Consider the following 17,973-nt stretch of genomic DNA (forward strand, 5'->3'; position numbering starts at 1 on the left):
CTGGGTATTTACCCCAAAGACTTGAAAACTCATATCCGAAAAGATATTTGCACACTGATGTTCATAGCAGCATTATTCACAGTGGCCAGGACATGAAAGCATCCGAAATGTTCTATGATAGACGATTGTGTAAAGAAGCTGTGGTACATATATACAATAGAATATTACTCAGCCATAAAAAGAGATGAAATACTGCCATTTGCAACAACATGGATGGACCTTGAAATAATCATACTAAGCAAAATAAGGCAGACAGAAAAAGTTGAAAATCACATGATATCACTTATATGTGGGCTATAAACCTAAAAGCAACAAATAAACAGGACAAACGAAGACTCATGGACATGGACATGGACAATGGACTAGTGGTTACCAGAGGGCAGGGGGGAGAGGGGGAAGGTGGAAGGGGGAAAAACATTTAAATCATTTCTTCAATTAAAAAATAATTAGCTAATAAAAATTAAAAAAATAAAGATGCACAATGAACTTAGGAGAAATGTAGATGAATTCAGTGAGAACTTTAACAGAGAGAAAAAAGCCATGAAAACAGAAATGGAAATTATAAAAGCAAACCATGCAGAAATGAAGAACACATTATCTGAGACTAAGAGTATATTAGAGGGAATAAACAGTGGATAAAGAAGAGGATCAAACCACCAATATAGAGGATGAAGAAGCCAAGAACACTCAATCAGAACGGCAAGAAAAAAGAAGCCAAGACTATAATAATAATTTAAGGAGCTTACGGGACACAATTAAATGTAAAAATATCCATGTCATAGGGGTACCTGAAGGAAAACATGATGTTGAAGAGCTATTTGAAGAAATAATGATGGAAAACTTCCCTAACCTGGTGAAGGAAATAGACATACAACCCCAGGAAGCTCAGAATCCCAAAGATGAACTCAAAGAAGCCCACACCAAGACACATTATAATTAAAATGTCAAAAGTTAAATACAAAGAGAGAATCTTAAAAGCAGCAAGAGAAAAGCAGTTAGTTACCTACAAGGGAGCACCCATAAGACTGGCAGCTGATTTCTCAAAAGAAACTATGCAGGACAGAAAGGCTTGGCACAAAATATTCAATGTGATGAAAACCCAGGATCTACAGAATTCTTGATCCAGCAAAGTTATCATTTAGAGTTGAAGGACAGATAAAGAGCTTCCCAGACAAAAACAAGCTAAAGGAATTCATCAACATCAAGCCAGTATTACAGGAAATGTTGGAGTGACTTCTTTAAGAAGAAAAAATACCTATCAAAAACAGGAATAAAGAATGTTAATAACTATGTATTTATCAAGAAGTACCTCAAATGAAAAAGAGTGAAGTGCTCTAACCGAAAGATAGAGTGGCTGAATAGATAAGAAAACAAGACCCCTACATATGCTGCCTAAAAAAGACTCAATTCAGATTGAAAGACATAGACTAAAAGGATGGGAATGGGAAAATATTGCCTTGATGGACCTACAGGGTATTGTGCTGAATGAAATAAGTAAGATAAAAAAAGACAAATACCACATGATTTCGCATACATATTGATTTTAAAGAACAAAAGAAACAACAACAAAAATGGAAATAAAAATGGAAATAAAAAAATAGAGACTATTTTGAGGGCTACTAGATGGGAGAGGGGTTGGAGGATGGCAAAAAAGGGAAAAGGGATTAAGAAGCACAAATGAATAGTTACAAAACAGACATGGAGATATAAAATGTAGCATAAGGAAATTAGTCTACCTGTAAGGTAGAAGAGGGGTAGTAGATTGAGTGGGGTGATTACTTTGTGAGTTATATATATCTCTAATCAGTACGCTGTACAACCAAAACAAATATTTCATTGTATGCCAACAATAACTGAAAAAAACTCATTGAATTGTACAATGTAAATACAAGCAACTGTCTATTTCATTTCAATAAAGCCAGAAAAATATATATAAAAAATTAAAACCAGTAACATGTGCATGTACTTTTAAAATGTATTATAGATAAAGTTAATGTTTCTCATGATGACCAGCACTACCAGCCCTGCTGCTCAGAGGTGAATGCTGGGCACAAGTGTGCACATACAGATGTGTGTGTGTTTCTATGTTGTATTGCTGTTTGTTCTCTTTACTTAGAATGTTATTCCCACAAATACCTGTATGCCTCATTCTCTCACTTTATCCAGATCTCTTCTCATTGGAAAGGCCACACTGACCAACCTAGTGAAAATAGCAACATCTACCTCTCTCTCTCCTACAGACTGCTTTTTCTTCAAAGCACTTACCACTACCTAACATCATATAATGGTTTATTGTCTTTTTCCTATACTATTACATAAGCTCTGTAAGGACAGGGAGATATTGGGTTAACTTGGATGCCAGTATCTGGAATAGGGCCTGGCACATAGGAGATATTCAATAAATATCTGTTGAATGAATGAATATATATGTTTCTCAACTGGGAACAATTTTTGTCCCCCAAGGGCATTTGGCAATGTCTGGTGACACTTTTGGTTGTCACAACTGGGGATGGGGGGAGTACTACTGGTTATTTACAGGACAGAGGCCAGGGATGTTGCTAAACATCCTCAATGCACAGTCACCCACAACAAAGAATTATCTGGTCCAAAATGTCAATAGCACCGAGGTTGGTAAATCCTGAATTAAATTTATATATATTTAGCTAACCTCTAGTTAACTAATGGATAGCAGTCTGTCTTATACATACATTGTAATTCACATACGTACTACTGATGGATACCTAGATTGTGTGTAATTTTTCACTATCATAATCTCAAATAATTTTTAGGAGAAACGAGTGATTTGATTAAATATTTATTTCAAGCAAATTCTCCTGGCTATAACAGTTGACTTGGGAGAGAAAAGTCACTAGAGGTCGAGAAACAAGTAAGTATTGCTATAGTTCAAGAAATAAGATCTACGGCCATGCCACCCTGAACAAGCCCAATCTCGTCTGATCTTGGAAGCTAAGCAGGGTCAGGCCTTATTAGTATTTGGATTCCTAAGAGATCACCTAGGAAGACCAGATGCTGTAGGCGTAAAAAATAAAAAATAAGGGATTGTAAGCTGACAAGATCCTTCCAATCTGTGAGGTCAACCAAGGGTCACCTCACCTAAAAAAAGAAAAAGAAAAAGAAAAGAAATGAAATAAGTAATTAGAGTAGTTGGGTAGTAAGAAAAAAGAATGCAAGACACAAAAAATAATTAACAGGATCTAGGAACTAGAGCCAAGGAGAGCCAGGAGGTCTGGGTGATAAGGAGGATAGTGGTACTATTAAAAGAGATTGGAAAATAGTCTGTGATATTAACTCGGCTATTCAAAAAAATTGGGAATTTAAGGATAGGTCTGGAGGGAGATGTGAGTTTGGTTTTAAACTGTTTAAAAATTATCCTAGTTTGGGGAATGAAAGTCTCTCCTGCAACACTAATTAAAACGTTGGACATTTAAGCTATTCGTGATTTTTTGCCAGTAGTAAAAATGTTGAGTAAATTATGGTACATCCATTTGCTGAAATGTTATGCAGCTATTTAAAATTATGTTTATAAAGACTTTTTATTGTCATGGGAAAATATAAGTTTGTAATGAATAAAAATTATGTACATGACACAAAATTTCTATACAGTATAAAATTTTAAAAAATATTAACTGGGTATGGTGGAAAAAAAATCCTGGAAGGCAGCAGATCAAAATGATAATAGCAGTTGACTCTATGGCATAAATTTTTTCCTTACATCTTTTTGTATTTGCTATAATAAATGAATGTTAATTTTATAATGACAAACTTTATTATTTAAAAAGAACTACCCAACCACTAATCTATTATGTTTTCTGAGAGGAGCCCTAATTCTCCAAATGTGAATAGAATTTCTTAACTTCTCTTCAAGACCGTAAGGTAACAGCTCTCAGCAGAGGAGTGGCCTCCTAGAGGCAGAGAGGAATCATCCGGGGGAGAGTCCTCTAACTATGAAGGCTACCTCCTTTACTCTCCTACTCTATTTCCTAAGTTTTCTTAAATGATACCCTAAGAAGGCATTCTCTTTTCCACCAATTATTGCCCTAAAACTGATGCGAATGGGGCAAAGGTGCCCCTACACATTTACAGAAGAGGAAGGACTGCTGTAAAGTCATTACCATCTCACAGAAAATTGAGATTAGAGTTCTCTCAGTATCAACTTTGCTTCATGCTATCTTCAAAGAATATTCTATTACACAAATATTTTGTGTTTGAAATGCTGACAAAATGCCTGGGGTTCAAAACCAATCAGTTTGACTTAACCATAACACACACGAAGCTATTTCTTTCATGTTATTTAATAGCTTTAAGTACCACAAATTCAATTTTGTAAACAGAAGTTAAACTTTTGCCACTACTCAAATTCTGACCTTTGATTCCTCAGCCCAATAAGACTTTGTGTCTGAGCTGTATTTTCCTTGTGCCACACTGAATAGGAAGTGCCCTCAGTGGACAAATCAGATAAATGTGGACCTCGCCAACTGTGATTTTCTTCCAAGGGTACAATTCTCTCCAATTTTTGCCTGCTGTTGTTGTTCTCCAGCGTCTTCAAATAATTGTTTTTAAAATTCTGTTCAGGTTTATAATTGTAACTGGCAGGGGGTTCATCGGATATGTTACTCCACCATTATCAGAACTGAAACTCAACTTTATTAAATTTTAAGGGGTACCATTTCATTCCAACCCTGTGTCCATTTCTTTCTTCCACCAGGAAATATATAGGAGGTTAGAATGAGATTCGATTTGGAAGCTGAATGCCTGCTTCATTCTATGTTTCAGACCCACATAACATAGCTAAACACAGCTCAGAATTCCTATAGGAATTAAGCACATGGCTCAATACCAGACTACTTGAGTTTGAATCCTAGGTCTGTCATTTATGAGCTGTATGACCTCTGGCAAATTACTTAACAGCTCTTGGCCTCAGCTTTTTAACTGTAAATATGGAACAATAACAATCGTATTTATTTCACAGGGCTGTAAGGGGGATTAAAAGTTTAAAGTGGCCGACACTTTGTAAGTACGCAATAAATGTTGGCCATTATATGATGATAAGGATAGCTACCAGTGCCAGAGATCTTCTGTCACAACACCTCTCCTTCAATCCCAGCCCCTTTAGTAGTCATGGTCCTTGCCATTAGCTGTTTAAATATGTAAACTCCAATTTCTGCAACTATCTTTAAGAAAAAATAACTCCTTAACGTCTGGCAAGTTACCACTCTGCTGTTATAATTTAGCAGTGATAAACTCACCTTTCTGGCCGGTTTACTGAGAGTTGGAAGTAGTTCTTTGCCATTTCTAGTCTTTCCTGGTACTGTGCAGAACCTTCTATCAGTCCCTAAAAAAATAATAATGGCCTATCAGAACATTATTTACATAGTGTTATTAAAATAACCTGCTCACAAATAATTTTCAGAGAGACAGTATATGATATACTGCTCTAGAACCATGATGCCTGAGTCCTAGTCCCAGTTTTGTCATTAATGTACCTGTTTGGGCTCTGGTTTCTTCAAACAAGGGGACTAGGTTAGATGTAGTGGTTCCTAATCCTTTTCACCATTAAGGGCTTATTTCTGATTTGAAATGTTTTCTACCATTTTCTATTGTTTAAATAATTAACGAATAATTGATTAGTAATTAATTTATAAAGCAAAGTACAAATAGAACAAAAGAAATAGCATAATCCCAACTTAACTATCATTTCTGTCTTTCACATGCATGTTTATAGTGGCATTCATACTTAATATTTTACACTCTTTAAATAAAAAATATACTAGTACTTTTTCATATTGTTAGAGTGTTATAATCGTCACAGTCTTATGAACTCTTCTACTTCCTTAAAATAGACTATTCAAAGTGAAGGTTCCAAGTTTGAATACTTCTATAGCTCTTGGGACATACTACTAAATTGCTTTCCAGTTAAGGTTCTACCAATTTACAATGTAATCAGCAATATATAGGGTATTAATTTCACTATACTCTCAACAGCACTGAATATCATTTGCATCCTTTTTTTACATACATGAAAAACAGTCTATAATTGTGTTCATATGCATATCTTTACTACTTGTGAGAGTGAATATTTTAAGAGAAATACTATCTTTTTATAATTTTCTAAATCCCTGTCTTTTCTAATTTTGCTATTTGGTATCTTCATGTTTGCTTTATAGATTGATGAAAGTTGTTCATCTGATAGAAATAACTTTTATATCACTTTATGTAAATGTTATTAATTTTCCCAATACTGGAAACAGTTCATAATACTGGACATGCCCTCATTACCACTGAACTAGAATGGTTCCTTTAAATTCTGGCTCCTGTAATTATGTTACTCATTAAATATGGACCATAGGACTTTAAATCACTAGCTTGTTTTCCCTAGATAGTACAATTTAAAACATGCATTGCAAGTCTTACCTTAAAGTAATCTTTATTTTTCAGACTTTCAAGGAAGCCAGCCCAAAGTGGTGAGGCAATCACAGGGGATTTTTGGGAGTCAGAAAAATGTGGGCTACATTTGGAGCATAGAATCTCAAATCCATGAGCCTAAATGAAATAGATAAAATTTTTATTATTAGGTTACTTTCTTTCCATTTAGCCACACTCCAGAGTTAGGTGACCAGACATATGGGCATGTGGACATTTATAACACTTAGAATTTTGTGAAAAATCTGACTTTATTTCTAAGTTTCTTAATTTCTGTAGATTACTAAAAATTATAAAGGGAGAACAAATAATACAAAACAAGGATTGCTGTTCTATTCAAAGAGATTTCTTTTCTTGCTAATTATACAAACAAATTTATACTTACTTCTTATTGCTTAAACAAGGCTTGCAGAAGGTTTCTTGTATAACAGAAATTACAAATGAACTGAGCATGGTCTCAGACATAGTAAAGAGAGGAAATCACTTCATTCTAAGAGTTCTTTGATTAAAAAATATAATAAATGCACATGGTAAAATAATTCAAACAGAGAGCTTCCCTGATCTTTTCAGAGGAAACTACTGTTACCAATTTCTTGCACATCTCTTCAGAAGTAGTCTATGCACTCAAGCAGATACCTTTGTGTCTGTGAATGTATATTCTATCTATTCCATCCCTTTTGTCACTAAATAGCAACATACACAATGTTCTGAACCTTTTTAACTTAGTCATATGCCTTGGAGATCATTTTATATAAGCACACACAAGTTTATCTCACTTCATATATAGACTATAATTTATCTATTTCCCTACAAATAGACATTTAGGTGGTTTTCAATCTTTTACTACTAAAAACAATGCTGTCATGAGTATCCTAGTATGTCTTTGTATACATGTAAAACATATAAAGGATAAGTTTCTAGAAGTAAAGATGCTGAGCAGAAAGGTTTGTGCATTTTAAATGTTGATGGATGTTGACAAATTGTTCTAAGAGACCGAATCAATTTATATTCCACTAATGTTTGAGACTACTATTTCTTTCTCTACATATTTTTGCCAAATCACTATACATTATTAAATTAATTGATACTTGCCAATACAATTGAAAATACTATTTTGTAGCTTTAAACTATATTTATTTTATTATATGAGCAAGGGTCAACATATTCCATATGTTTAGATTAAAAATCAGCTGTATTTTCTTTTCTGTAGACTACTTTTCATGGTTTATGAACATTTGTTACTAAATCGTTAGTATTTTTTTTTCATATTAATTTATAGGAACTCTATATACTAGAGAAAACAGCTTTGTCATTTAAATTGAAAATACAATGCTTTCTGCATGTTTACTTTCTTTTGACTTTATTTATGGGGTTCTTCTTTCCTATACAAAAATATTTAATTTTCACATAATCAAATTTATCAATCTTTTCTTTTAGAGCTTCTGGTTTTAAGTCATGCTTAGAAAGGGCTTTCCTACTCTGATTATCAAAAGTTCTGTGTTTTCTTTCAAATTTTATGATTTTAATTTTTTCACTTAAATATTTGGTCCAACTGGAATTTATTTTGGAATAAGTGTGAGGGGATTAACTTTAATCTTCAGATGGCTTCACAGTTGTTCTATCGCCATTTCTTGAATAATCCATTTTACTTTATTTGAAATCTCACATTTTACTATATTTTCACAGAAATAGAGGGTATTTCTAGACTTTCTATGCTGTGCCATTATTGTTAAGAGCCCTTTTATGTAAAAGAAGAACATAAAATTTTCTGGTTCAACATTACCAACTTCATGCCCAATTCATGGGCTCGGTACTGGGGATGAGATGGAGGAGGTAGCTTGTATCCACTTCGCCGATCTGGCATAAACCTTTGTTGCATCAACTGTGCATACAGACATTTAGTGAAGGTAATCTGGACATTGGAACACAAAAGACATGAGTCTTTTCTTGAAATAAAAATCTGATTATCATTTCATAGTTAATAACAATAATTTCATTTATGATCTTCATATCCATGTGAAAAGCAAAGAAGTTCCACACAATTCACTATCTATATTTCTTAGTACCAGCTTTATTGCAATATAATTCACATACCATAAAATTTAACTGCATCATCTACTTTTTAGTTATCATTAATGGAATTCTTATCGTTAGTTACATCATGATAATTTTGATGAATAGAAGATAAAAAGTAATTCTTAATTCTCTGAAAGAAGGGAAATGTTTTATGTTAAGAAGAAATTTTTTATTCAAACAGGAAAGAATATGGCCAGAAATAGCTAGGAAACATGGAGTTATAAAATAGGGAGTCAGGTCTCTTGAAATCTTCCTTCACTGGATGGAAGAAAAGAGAAAAATGTATATCAACTTGCTATGAGGAAACAGAATATTTCCAATTTTTTCTAGTGGACAATTAAAATAACCTACAACTCTCCAGTCAGGGAAACTAAATGACCAAGGGAGATATCTTACCGATGTCATTATTCGTGTTTCAGGCAAGAATGTCTTGAAAACACGACAGGCTCGCAGGTCAATGGGGTCCCGTAGGTAAAATGCCTGGACTCCTGCAGCCACCAATCTGGGGCGCTGCTTTAGCACTGCTACAATGCCAGCTGGAAGGAAGCAGTGTGCTCGATGAAGGGAGGCTTGAATTTTTTCTGGGTATCTGTGGCAGGTAAAATAATTACTTTTACTTTATAATATGTAAAAACCTAGAATTCTTATATCATTTACTTCCCCCTTAACATTTTATCCTATCTTGGTTCATTAAAGGTGAGATGTAGAGAGTGACAAGAGAGGTGAAGATAAAGGTACTGTATGTACTAAAAGACTGCAGGAAAGAAAACAGTAAAAGAAAAAGCGAGAAGAAATGGGAAATTTAAAAAAGGGATTAAGGTGGTTCAACAAAAAACAAAAAAATTTACTATACTTTGGAATAGGATAAAGTCTGAGTTTATTCTTCTAAAAAAACGGTACAAAGTATACTGAAACAAAGCTAAAAGATTTTGAATATTGTTAAGATCTGAATAGTGCTAAATATTTAATAGGTACTCAAATTTGAATGCTTGAGCTAATATGTTATCAGGCTAAGGCCTTCTCTTCTGAATAGGTGCTAAAGTGCTCCACATAGACCAAAGAAGCCCATATATAACCCAAGGACCACAGAAAAAACCTGAGCACATTGTGCTCCCTTAAGTTTTCATTTATAAAGGTTTCAAAATTTTTATCTATGGATATAGATAATATCTAATAACCACAATACCTAAGGTAAATAAATGCAAAAATATTGAGATTGGATTATAACACTTTTAAATGGGAATTAAAAGACATATCTGTTTTTTGATTTTAAAATACATAATTTGTTAGTCAATTTCATGATGGATGAAGACAGAATGAAAATTAGCATTAATATAGGTGAAAGAAATTCTACATTCAATGGAAGACTTGAGCTGCACTAAAGCAAAAGGCTCCTCAATTAGCAATGAAAGTAGTATTTGTTTTTTACCCTCTGATGCGCCTATTCACAGCGGCTTGGATAGATTCTGAAGCCAAAATTTTTTCAGGGTGTGTTGAGATTATATTCAGTGCTTGTGGGAGTGTTGGGGGTATAGTGGGTAACCAGGATACTGCTTCAGATTTTCTTGGTGCAGGAATAATGCACAACTTCCCCTGGTAGAAAAATACCTACAAAATGATACATTTTATTTATTTTTTATTTTTGGCTCTCAGAAGCTTTTATTTATTTATTTATTTACTTACTTACTTACAACCTATAGGTAACATCATAAAATCAATGCAATCAAAATCTCCACAGGTTTTTTTTTAATTAAGTTTATTGGGGTAACATTGGTTAACACAATTATATAATTTTCAGGTGTACATTATAATTTGACATCTGTATAGTCTATTGTGTGTCAAAATGATACATTTTAATTTTCATATTAGGCACTGATAAATTCTAGGTACACATGAAAAATGTTGCAACATGATTTAATCTCTGCAAATTTTCCAAACTTGGGTATACTTACCCTATTGGCACTATTATCAGGATCCAACCATTTAGGGAGAAAATCAGCAGCTTCTATTAACAAGAATTCACCATCATTGTCTTCAATCCTAATGCAAAAGAAGTTCTAGTTTTACATTCAAATAGCACATAGCAAAAACAGATTTATTGTAATATTTTTTCCATTCATACCTGAGTATGTACCATGTATAGATTGCTATAATAAAGCAAATGTTTATGATATCGTAAGTACTTAAGGAGACTATAAGATTGTATGAAGGAGTTAGAGAGAAAAGTACACAAATAACAGTAAACAAAAACATGAAAAATATACATAGTACTATACAGTTTCAAAAGAAAAAAATCACATATAGCGAAAATTAGTAAAGTCTTTATGGAAGAGGAGTTATTTGGGCCTTGAAAGAGAATTTTGTTTTGCATTATTTTTCTTAAATTTAAATTTCTGAATAGATAATAAAGTCAAATAGTTAAAAAAAAATTTAAATACATAAAAAGTTACACAATGAAAAATGTTCTTCCTACTTTTGTCCCTATGTGCCCAGCTCCTACCCCATCTGGCTAATGGGAATATAAATTCTTATTTTCTCCTCTTGTCACACAAAAGGTAACATATTATATACACTGCTTTTTTTTTCACTTTCAATGGGTAGAAATGTAGGGAGAAAAGGAAAGATGTTCTTGGGAGAGGGAAAAACAAGCAAAACCATGGAGGTGGCAACTTAAAGTGGATATCTGGAGAATGACAACTAGTAAAGAACAAGACTAGAGAAGCACAGTTATATAATTTTGTGACAAGCTTTAAATGTTGGCAGAATCAATGTGAATGAGCTTAGTTTTATACACAAAAAGAATGAAAGGTTTTAGAGTAGGGTAGTTAAACGGTTAGAGCTCTACCTTAGGAATATTAACTCAGAGACAAAGAGGAAGACCTTCTTTCTTTTTCTAATTTTTTTAAAATTTACAAGACAGTAGATGCCTATTATTTTTAAGAGCTTTTATAGGGCTGGTGTGTAGGTATGAACCATCACTATATAAACATCAGAATCAGCATACAAAAGGTATTGCCCTCTCCTTATTATACTTGTTAAGACACAAACTAATATTTTTGCGTTTGTTCATTTAAAATTCTATCATTTATTAAGAAATTATTGCTAATTATTTTTAGGTGTGGTAACACCAAAAGTCTTTAAAATAAGAGTTCTTACCACTTAGATTTACATCCTAAAGTATTTAAAGATTAAATGGCAAAGTATTGGAGATGTACTTTGAAATAATCTTGCTATGTGATGGGGAAGTAGGGGGTGGGTATAGATAAATAAGAATGACCATGAGTTGATCATTGTTGAAGCTGGGTGATAGGTATACATGGTTTCATTTTCTCTACTTTTATATATGTTTGAAATTCCGATATAAGTTTTCAAAGCTGTTGTTTTTCTTTTTTTTCTGCTGGGGAAGAGGCTGGGTGTGTAGAAAAAGATCAGAATTTGGGGGCTAACTAGGGAAACTAGGACAACATATGGTAAGTGGGTGAAATGCCCTCTGCTGGCAAAATTTAGTAATTACAGAGAACTATTAGTCCCATTTTTAAAACTGAATTAGAATTTATTTTGCTCCTAAATAACTGTTCACTGATTTCACTTTAAATTTCTTCTGTATATTATTCTTCAAAAACAAATACAGCAGTGGTGAAATAGAGTAAAACATAGTAAAGAAATCTGTGAAATATGTGTGTGTATGGAGTTTCCTTTTACTCCACAAGAAATTTGATTATGATTACTTCTGAGAAGTCAGGGCAGTACACTCTGTACTGAATTTTGTTTACCATGTGTATTTGTTTTGTTTACCATGTGTCTGAATTTTGTTTACCATGTGTATTTGTTTTTTCATAATGAGAATTTAAAAAAAGAAAAGCTAAAACAAGCTGCTTTTGTTTGAAATTTTTTGGAAATTGAACTCTCCAATACTTTCATTTTTCCTCAAGAAAAAGAAGTCACAAGAAAAAGAAAACACAGAATTCACTTAAAGTCTATGTCCCAAATTTGTACAATTTCCACCAGACTGCAGAAAAAAATTATTTAATGGATAAAAATGTCAAGAATAGAATTCCTTTAGAATTATTAAAATAACTATAATACCTTGCTACCAATTCTGGAAATTCTTTCGTAATTTGCTTTACTACATAAACAATAAACCATTCATCCTCAATGTTATCCCCAAACTTTGTCATGCCAAATATATGAGCAGGAACATCATCTAAAAATAAGAGAAAGGCAATCACATATACAAATAAATTTGTCAGTGTAAATAAAAATACAAGTAATAATTCAATTAAATAAACATTCAGTGACTATGTTCAAAGTATTATACTAGGAACTGGGGTTACAATCCTAAAAAAGATACAAGAAGCCTACTCTTGAGTAGCTGAGAATCTATACAACAGGAGATAGACAACTAGGCCATCTCAAAACAAGATGATATACAGAGCTATGCACTGAGGACTATGTGAACATCAAGGATGTGATAGCTGAGCTATATTCATCTGGAGGATTGACCAGAAATAGGCTTTCTAGAAAGAGAGAATAGTATGTGCAAAGAGACATGACAGTCAATAGAGTTTTCTAAGAATATCAAGAAGAGAAATCTGGAAGGAGTAGAATTCAAAGAGGTACATTATCCAAAAATATGTAGAAATTAAACAATATACTCTTAAACAACCAATGGGTCAAAGAAGAAGTCACAAGAGAAATTAGAAAATATCTTGAGAAAAATAAAAACAAAAACAAAACATACCAAAACTTATGTGATACAGTGAAAGCAGTGCTAAAAGGAAACTTTATAGTTACAAAAGATCTCTTACCAACCACCTAACTTTACATCTGAAGAACCTAGAAAAAGAATAAACTAAATGCAAAGCTAGCAGAAAGAAAAAAATAATGAAGATTTAAGCAGAGATAAAAGAAGTAGAAAACAGAAAAACAGAACAAAATTAACTAAATTGAATTGGTTTGTTTAGAAGATCAATAAAATTGAAAAAACACTGGAATAACTAAGAAAAAAAGAGAGAAAACTCAACTAAAATCAGAAATGATTTTAGACTATTATTTCTAGCCTACAAAAACAGAAAAAACTATAAGAGCATACTGTGAACAATTGTACACCAACAAATTGGATAACCTAGAAGAAATGGGAAAATTCCTAGAAACATACAACCTATCAAGACTGGACTGAGAATAGAAAATTTGAACAAACCTATAACTAGTAAGGAAATTCAATCAGTAATCAAAATTTCTCAACAACAAAAAAAAGCCCAGAACCAGATGATTCCACTGGAGAATTCTACCAACCATTTAAAGAGAACTAACTTAACACTCCTCAAACTTGTACAAAAAAAACTGAAGAGGAAGGAACACTCCCAAACTCATTTTATGAGGCCAGCATTACCCTAATACAAAAGCCAGACAAAGTCAATACAAGAAAACTAGGACCAATATCCCTGATGAATATTGATGCAGAAATCCAATGTTAGCAAATTGAGGCTCCAGAAGTGGGGAATAAGCAGCAAGATGGTTTACACCTTAAATGGACAAGTGTTGGATAGCTGGCATCACTCCCCATGGAGATTGTCTTCAGTAACAGATTTCTTCTGGGGAATAGCTGAGTTCATGGTTTTGTTTTTCAAAACTGTTTCAGCAAGATGTGAAAAAGAGGCTACAGAAACTCATCTGATTCCAGATATGATAATGGAAGAAGGCCCCCAGGAACCCACCCCCTAGAAGTATGGGTCAAATTAATCATCTGTGTGGTCCTAATCCTCCTCCAATGGCTAGTAAATGAGGAAGGTAAATGTCTGATGAAAGAAGCAGACAACTGGACTTGTACATTCATAGCAGAAGGAAACCATCAAGTGATGGAGGGCTGACCAGACTGGACCAGTAGATGAATGTGTACATCTAAACAAAGACTGCTCTGTGCCCTCACAGACAAATGAGGTCATGCTGGGAATTCTCTCACAGGGATCTGGCAAGACTGACATTCAGTTCTATAAATGAACATGTTTGTCTCATCTTTTTGCATAGTTTTTTTAAGAAGTAAATATTTTAGGTTACAAAACTGACTTCTTGTCTTTATATACTAAAACGCAAAAACTCTGAATTTGAAGAAAAATAAAAGCCTGCGTATTTAGTAAAAAAAAAAAAAAAAAAAAAACTAGCAAACTGAATTCAATAACACATTAAAAGGATTGTACACCATGACTATGTAGGATTTATTTCTGAAATGCAAGGATAGGACAACATATGAAAATCAATCAATGCAATATATCACATTAACAGAATGAAAGGCAAATAAATGCATTATGGAGTGTCTCAAGAGGTGCCATGGCAAAAACCAACCAACCAACCAACCAAACAAACAAAAAACAGGGGTGAAGGGGAAGAGCCCAATCAACTCTTCTTCCCATCCCAGATCTCCCAAGTTTCTGAAACTAGAGAAGCTCCCATTAGAGTATCTATTTCTATCTACCTTATATATTAAACTTCAATTTGAACTTCATCCAGAAGTAATGGGGAACTGTTCAAGGATGTTAGGCAAGAGAGTGCTATGATCAAATTTGTGTTTTTCAAAGGTAAATTTAATAGTGTGAGGAACTGGAGACATTAACACCAGAGAGGTTAGTTATGTGACTATTATAATCTTCCAGATAAAGAAATATAGAGGGCCTAAATTGCAGCCAAACAGATATAGAGAAGGAGTCACATTTTAGAAGTAATCACACCAGGATTTAGTGCCTGAATGAACATGGTAAAGTGAGAAGTTGAGCATGATTCTGAATTACTGGCTTGGACATAACTGGGTAGATGGCAATGACATTTAGCAAGATGAGAAAACAAGGAGTAAAAATTATTTTCTAGGAAAAAGATAAGAGTTGGTTTTGGATATCCTGCACTAATGTGACAGTGTTCTTGCCAATAACTATCACATGTATTTCAGTGTACAGGTGTTCAATAAAATTAACAGTAGAGAAGACATTTGGCAACTGTTAGCCAAAGGATAACAGATAAGCACTAGATTGAAAGCCAGACGGATGGTATCACAAGATGCCAGGCTCCTTATCCAAAATAAGACCTCACATAAGTCACTACATGAATAGAGCCTTGGTCACCTATCCATGTTTATTTCTTTAGTAAAGCTAAAGAAATCATAGGACAAAGTGACATATTTGGTCAGATCTCAACAACCAATGATACAGGCAAGACAGTAAAGGAACCTCAAAATGATTCTGAATGGCGAATAATGGTCATAAAGCCCAATTATTTCTTGTTATGAACCAGGGAGATCCTCTCTTAGATCCCCACCAAATCAACTACGTAAAACAAGGCAGCCTACTGTACACATTATCAACAGAGAGAAATGAGGAGTAATAGCTACAGATGCCTGAACCTGTTTAATACAGGAACCTAGAAACATTACAGCATAGAAAAGTAAAATTCAAAAGAATAGTCATGAGTTTCATAATGTTGATATACGTTAGCTCCTAAGGTAATGACTATTAGAAAGTTTTCATCAATGTGAATGAAAAAAAATTTAAGGGCTTAACTGAATATAGGCAAACATCATTTAAAAGTTCAGAATATAAACCTGACAACATTGAATAAGCTATGGACTATTTGTTATACATCACTGTTGTCAGAATGACATTAAAAGCCACATATATCAAATTAAAATAAATAAAAGAGTCTTCCTTACCTTTTCCAGGTTTATACTTGAGATTGAAAGGCTGATTCTGCCAGATATAAGGGACTAGCATAGGTGCAAAGTGGGTCATTATTCTCTCAATATATTTTTGAAGAATCTCTTTGTGTTTTTCTGAGTCCCTTGGTTCATTTGGTATCAGGTACAGGTGGTATTCCACAGTGTCTTCCACTGTAGCAAGCTTCATATTTTCCTCCATTCTTCTTTGAAAACTACATTTAAAGTTTCAATAACATAAACTACATAGAACAATGTAGACATATATCCCATTCCCTGAACTATTCTAGGTGATTCCATTAACATTGTTTTTCAAAATTCATTTATGCACATATGATTTTTACTTTGATCACGTACCAACTATAGTAATATTTAATGTTCTTTCAATGACATTTTTGTACTTTAAATTATGTTCTTTATACTTTAAAATTATGTTAAAGAAACTTTTGATTTAATTCAACAAATGGAAATCTAGCATCGCATTCCCAAATTAACTAATAATTATGTTAAAAAAAAATAAAGAATTGCCCTTGTAGTTGCATTGGTGTGTGTAACACACTTTGAGAACACTGCACCAACATATTCTGTTTAAATACTATCAGAAGTCCTAGTTCTGTCACTAATTAGTTGTGCCATTTGGGACACTTCATTTTCTCTTTCTGGGGCTTTTTCTTTAATTGAAGAATTAGAATGTTATTCTACCGTCTCTAGAATCCTTCCCTGGTTTAAATTTTTATTATTTAAACACTCTTTAGAGCAATCTCCCTTACTAAGTAGAATTTTAGTCTCTCACTTTTATAAACAGTATATGACATAAAGGAATTTAATACTGAAAAAAATTTCATGTCTTATCATCTCATCCCAAAACAATTTGCTCATGGTTCTCGATCCTACAGCTATTTGTCCTAAACCTAACCCTTTTACAGATCTCAGGGGGACACAGCTCTGATATACTAAGAGGTGGCAGATACCTCTTTATTTTCCAATGGTTTCTCTTACAAACAAAAGTACTAGTTTATTATTGCTGCCAGGTGATGTGCGGTAAAGAAAGGCACTGCACTGGATAGCCCACTCTAAGGCAGCGGTTCGATTTTTATGTTTACTCGGCCTTCTAACGGACTAAGAGAAAGTCGAGAGGAATCTGCATCTTCTATCCAGACACCCATTCACCACAGGTTGTCCGAATCACGATTTGGCCTTTCAATATAGACAGACAATAATTCTACCGATCTACCCATCCCATAATGCCAAGCACATGTTATGAAGAATCTAGCGTCAGAACTAAATTTAGTGACTTTGAGGTCACTCAAGCTTACTCTTCACTGTACAGATGAGAAAACCAGGGGCACGGAAAGAATCGACGTAGGCCCAGAGGCCTAATTTGGGTGTCTAGTGTTCTTCACTCAAGATAGGCTCCCTCCTTGCATCTGACAAAATCAAGCCAATTCCTCTTACGGTTCTAGGGCATCACCGACCCGTCTCCGCTGCTGCACCTTTCCTCGGCCGCCCCTTCCCACCGCGCGAGCTTGTCGGGAATTGCCAGCAGTCGCCAAAGTCTGTCCCAGACTCCGTCCAGACGCGTGCCTAGAACCTGAGGCCAGCCGAACCTCTGAGAGAAAGGCAGAAGCCCATTCAGCTCCAGAAACCCGCAGCGTCTTCACTGCTGTGCGTCGGCGGGAGCATTAGGCTGGTGCTCCGATGCCTTCGTCACTTCCGGCCCCGCGGGGAAGCAGGGAGGGTGGAGACCTGGAGAGGTG

General features: G+C 34.1%; 2 protein-coding genes and 1 pseudogene across 7 annotated transcripts in view; 2 read left to right on the forward strand and 1 right to left on the reverse strand.

Moving 5' to 3' along the window:
• Positions 1 to 17,888, reverse strand: part of ECD (ecdysoneless cell cycle regulator) — a 25,268-nt gene extending 7,380 nt beyond the window's left edge. The window contains exons 1-9 of one of the 4 annotated variants that reach the window (XM_011355220.2): positions 17,692 to 17,888; positions 16,214 to 16,431; positions 12,604 to 12,721; positions 10,470 to 10,557; positions 9,947 to 10,125; positions 8,914 to 9,106; positions 8,225 to 8,353; positions 6,433 to 6,561; positions 5,268 to 5,353 (exon numbers count right to left, since the gene is read on the reverse strand). In XM_011355220.2, coding sequence (XP_011353522.1) covers positions 5,268 to 5,353; positions 6,433 to 6,561; positions 8,225 to 8,353; positions 8,914 to 9,106; positions 9,947 to 10,125; positions 10,470 to 10,557; positions 12,604 to 12,721; positions 16,214 to 16,418 — 1,127 coding nt within the window. In that variant the 5' untranslated portion in view covers positions 16,419 to 16,431; positions 17,692 to 17,888. The other 3 variants (XM_023527892.1, XM_011355219.2, XM_011355221.2) reach the window with 3 other exon arrangements.
• LOC111736497 lies at positions 12,766 to 14,542 on the forward strand (annotated as a pseudogene).
• The window catches only part of FAM149B1 (family with sequence similarity 149 member B1), a 58,081-nt gene continuing 57,903 nt past the window's right edge, over positions 17,796 to 17,973 (forward strand). For all 3 annotated transcript variants that reach the window (XR_002779193.1, XM_023527893.1, XM_023527895.1), the window contains exon 1: positions 17,796 to 17,970. Coding sequence is in view for 2 of the 3 variants with exons in the window: in XM_023527893.1 (XP_023383661.1) it covers positions 17,915 to 17,970 (56 nt within the window). In the remaining variant the exon portion in view is untranslated. The remainder of the gene's footprint in view (positions 17,971 to 17,973) is intronic.

The sequence above is a fragment of the Pteropus vampyrus genome, unplaced genomic scaffold, assembly GCF_000151845.1.
Source record: "Pteropus vampyrus isolate Shadow unplaced genomic scaffold, Pvam_2.0 Scaffold20, whole genome shotgun sequence".
NCBI lineage: Eukaryota > Metazoa > Chordata > Mammalia > Chiroptera > Pteropodidae > Pteropus > Pteropus vampyrus.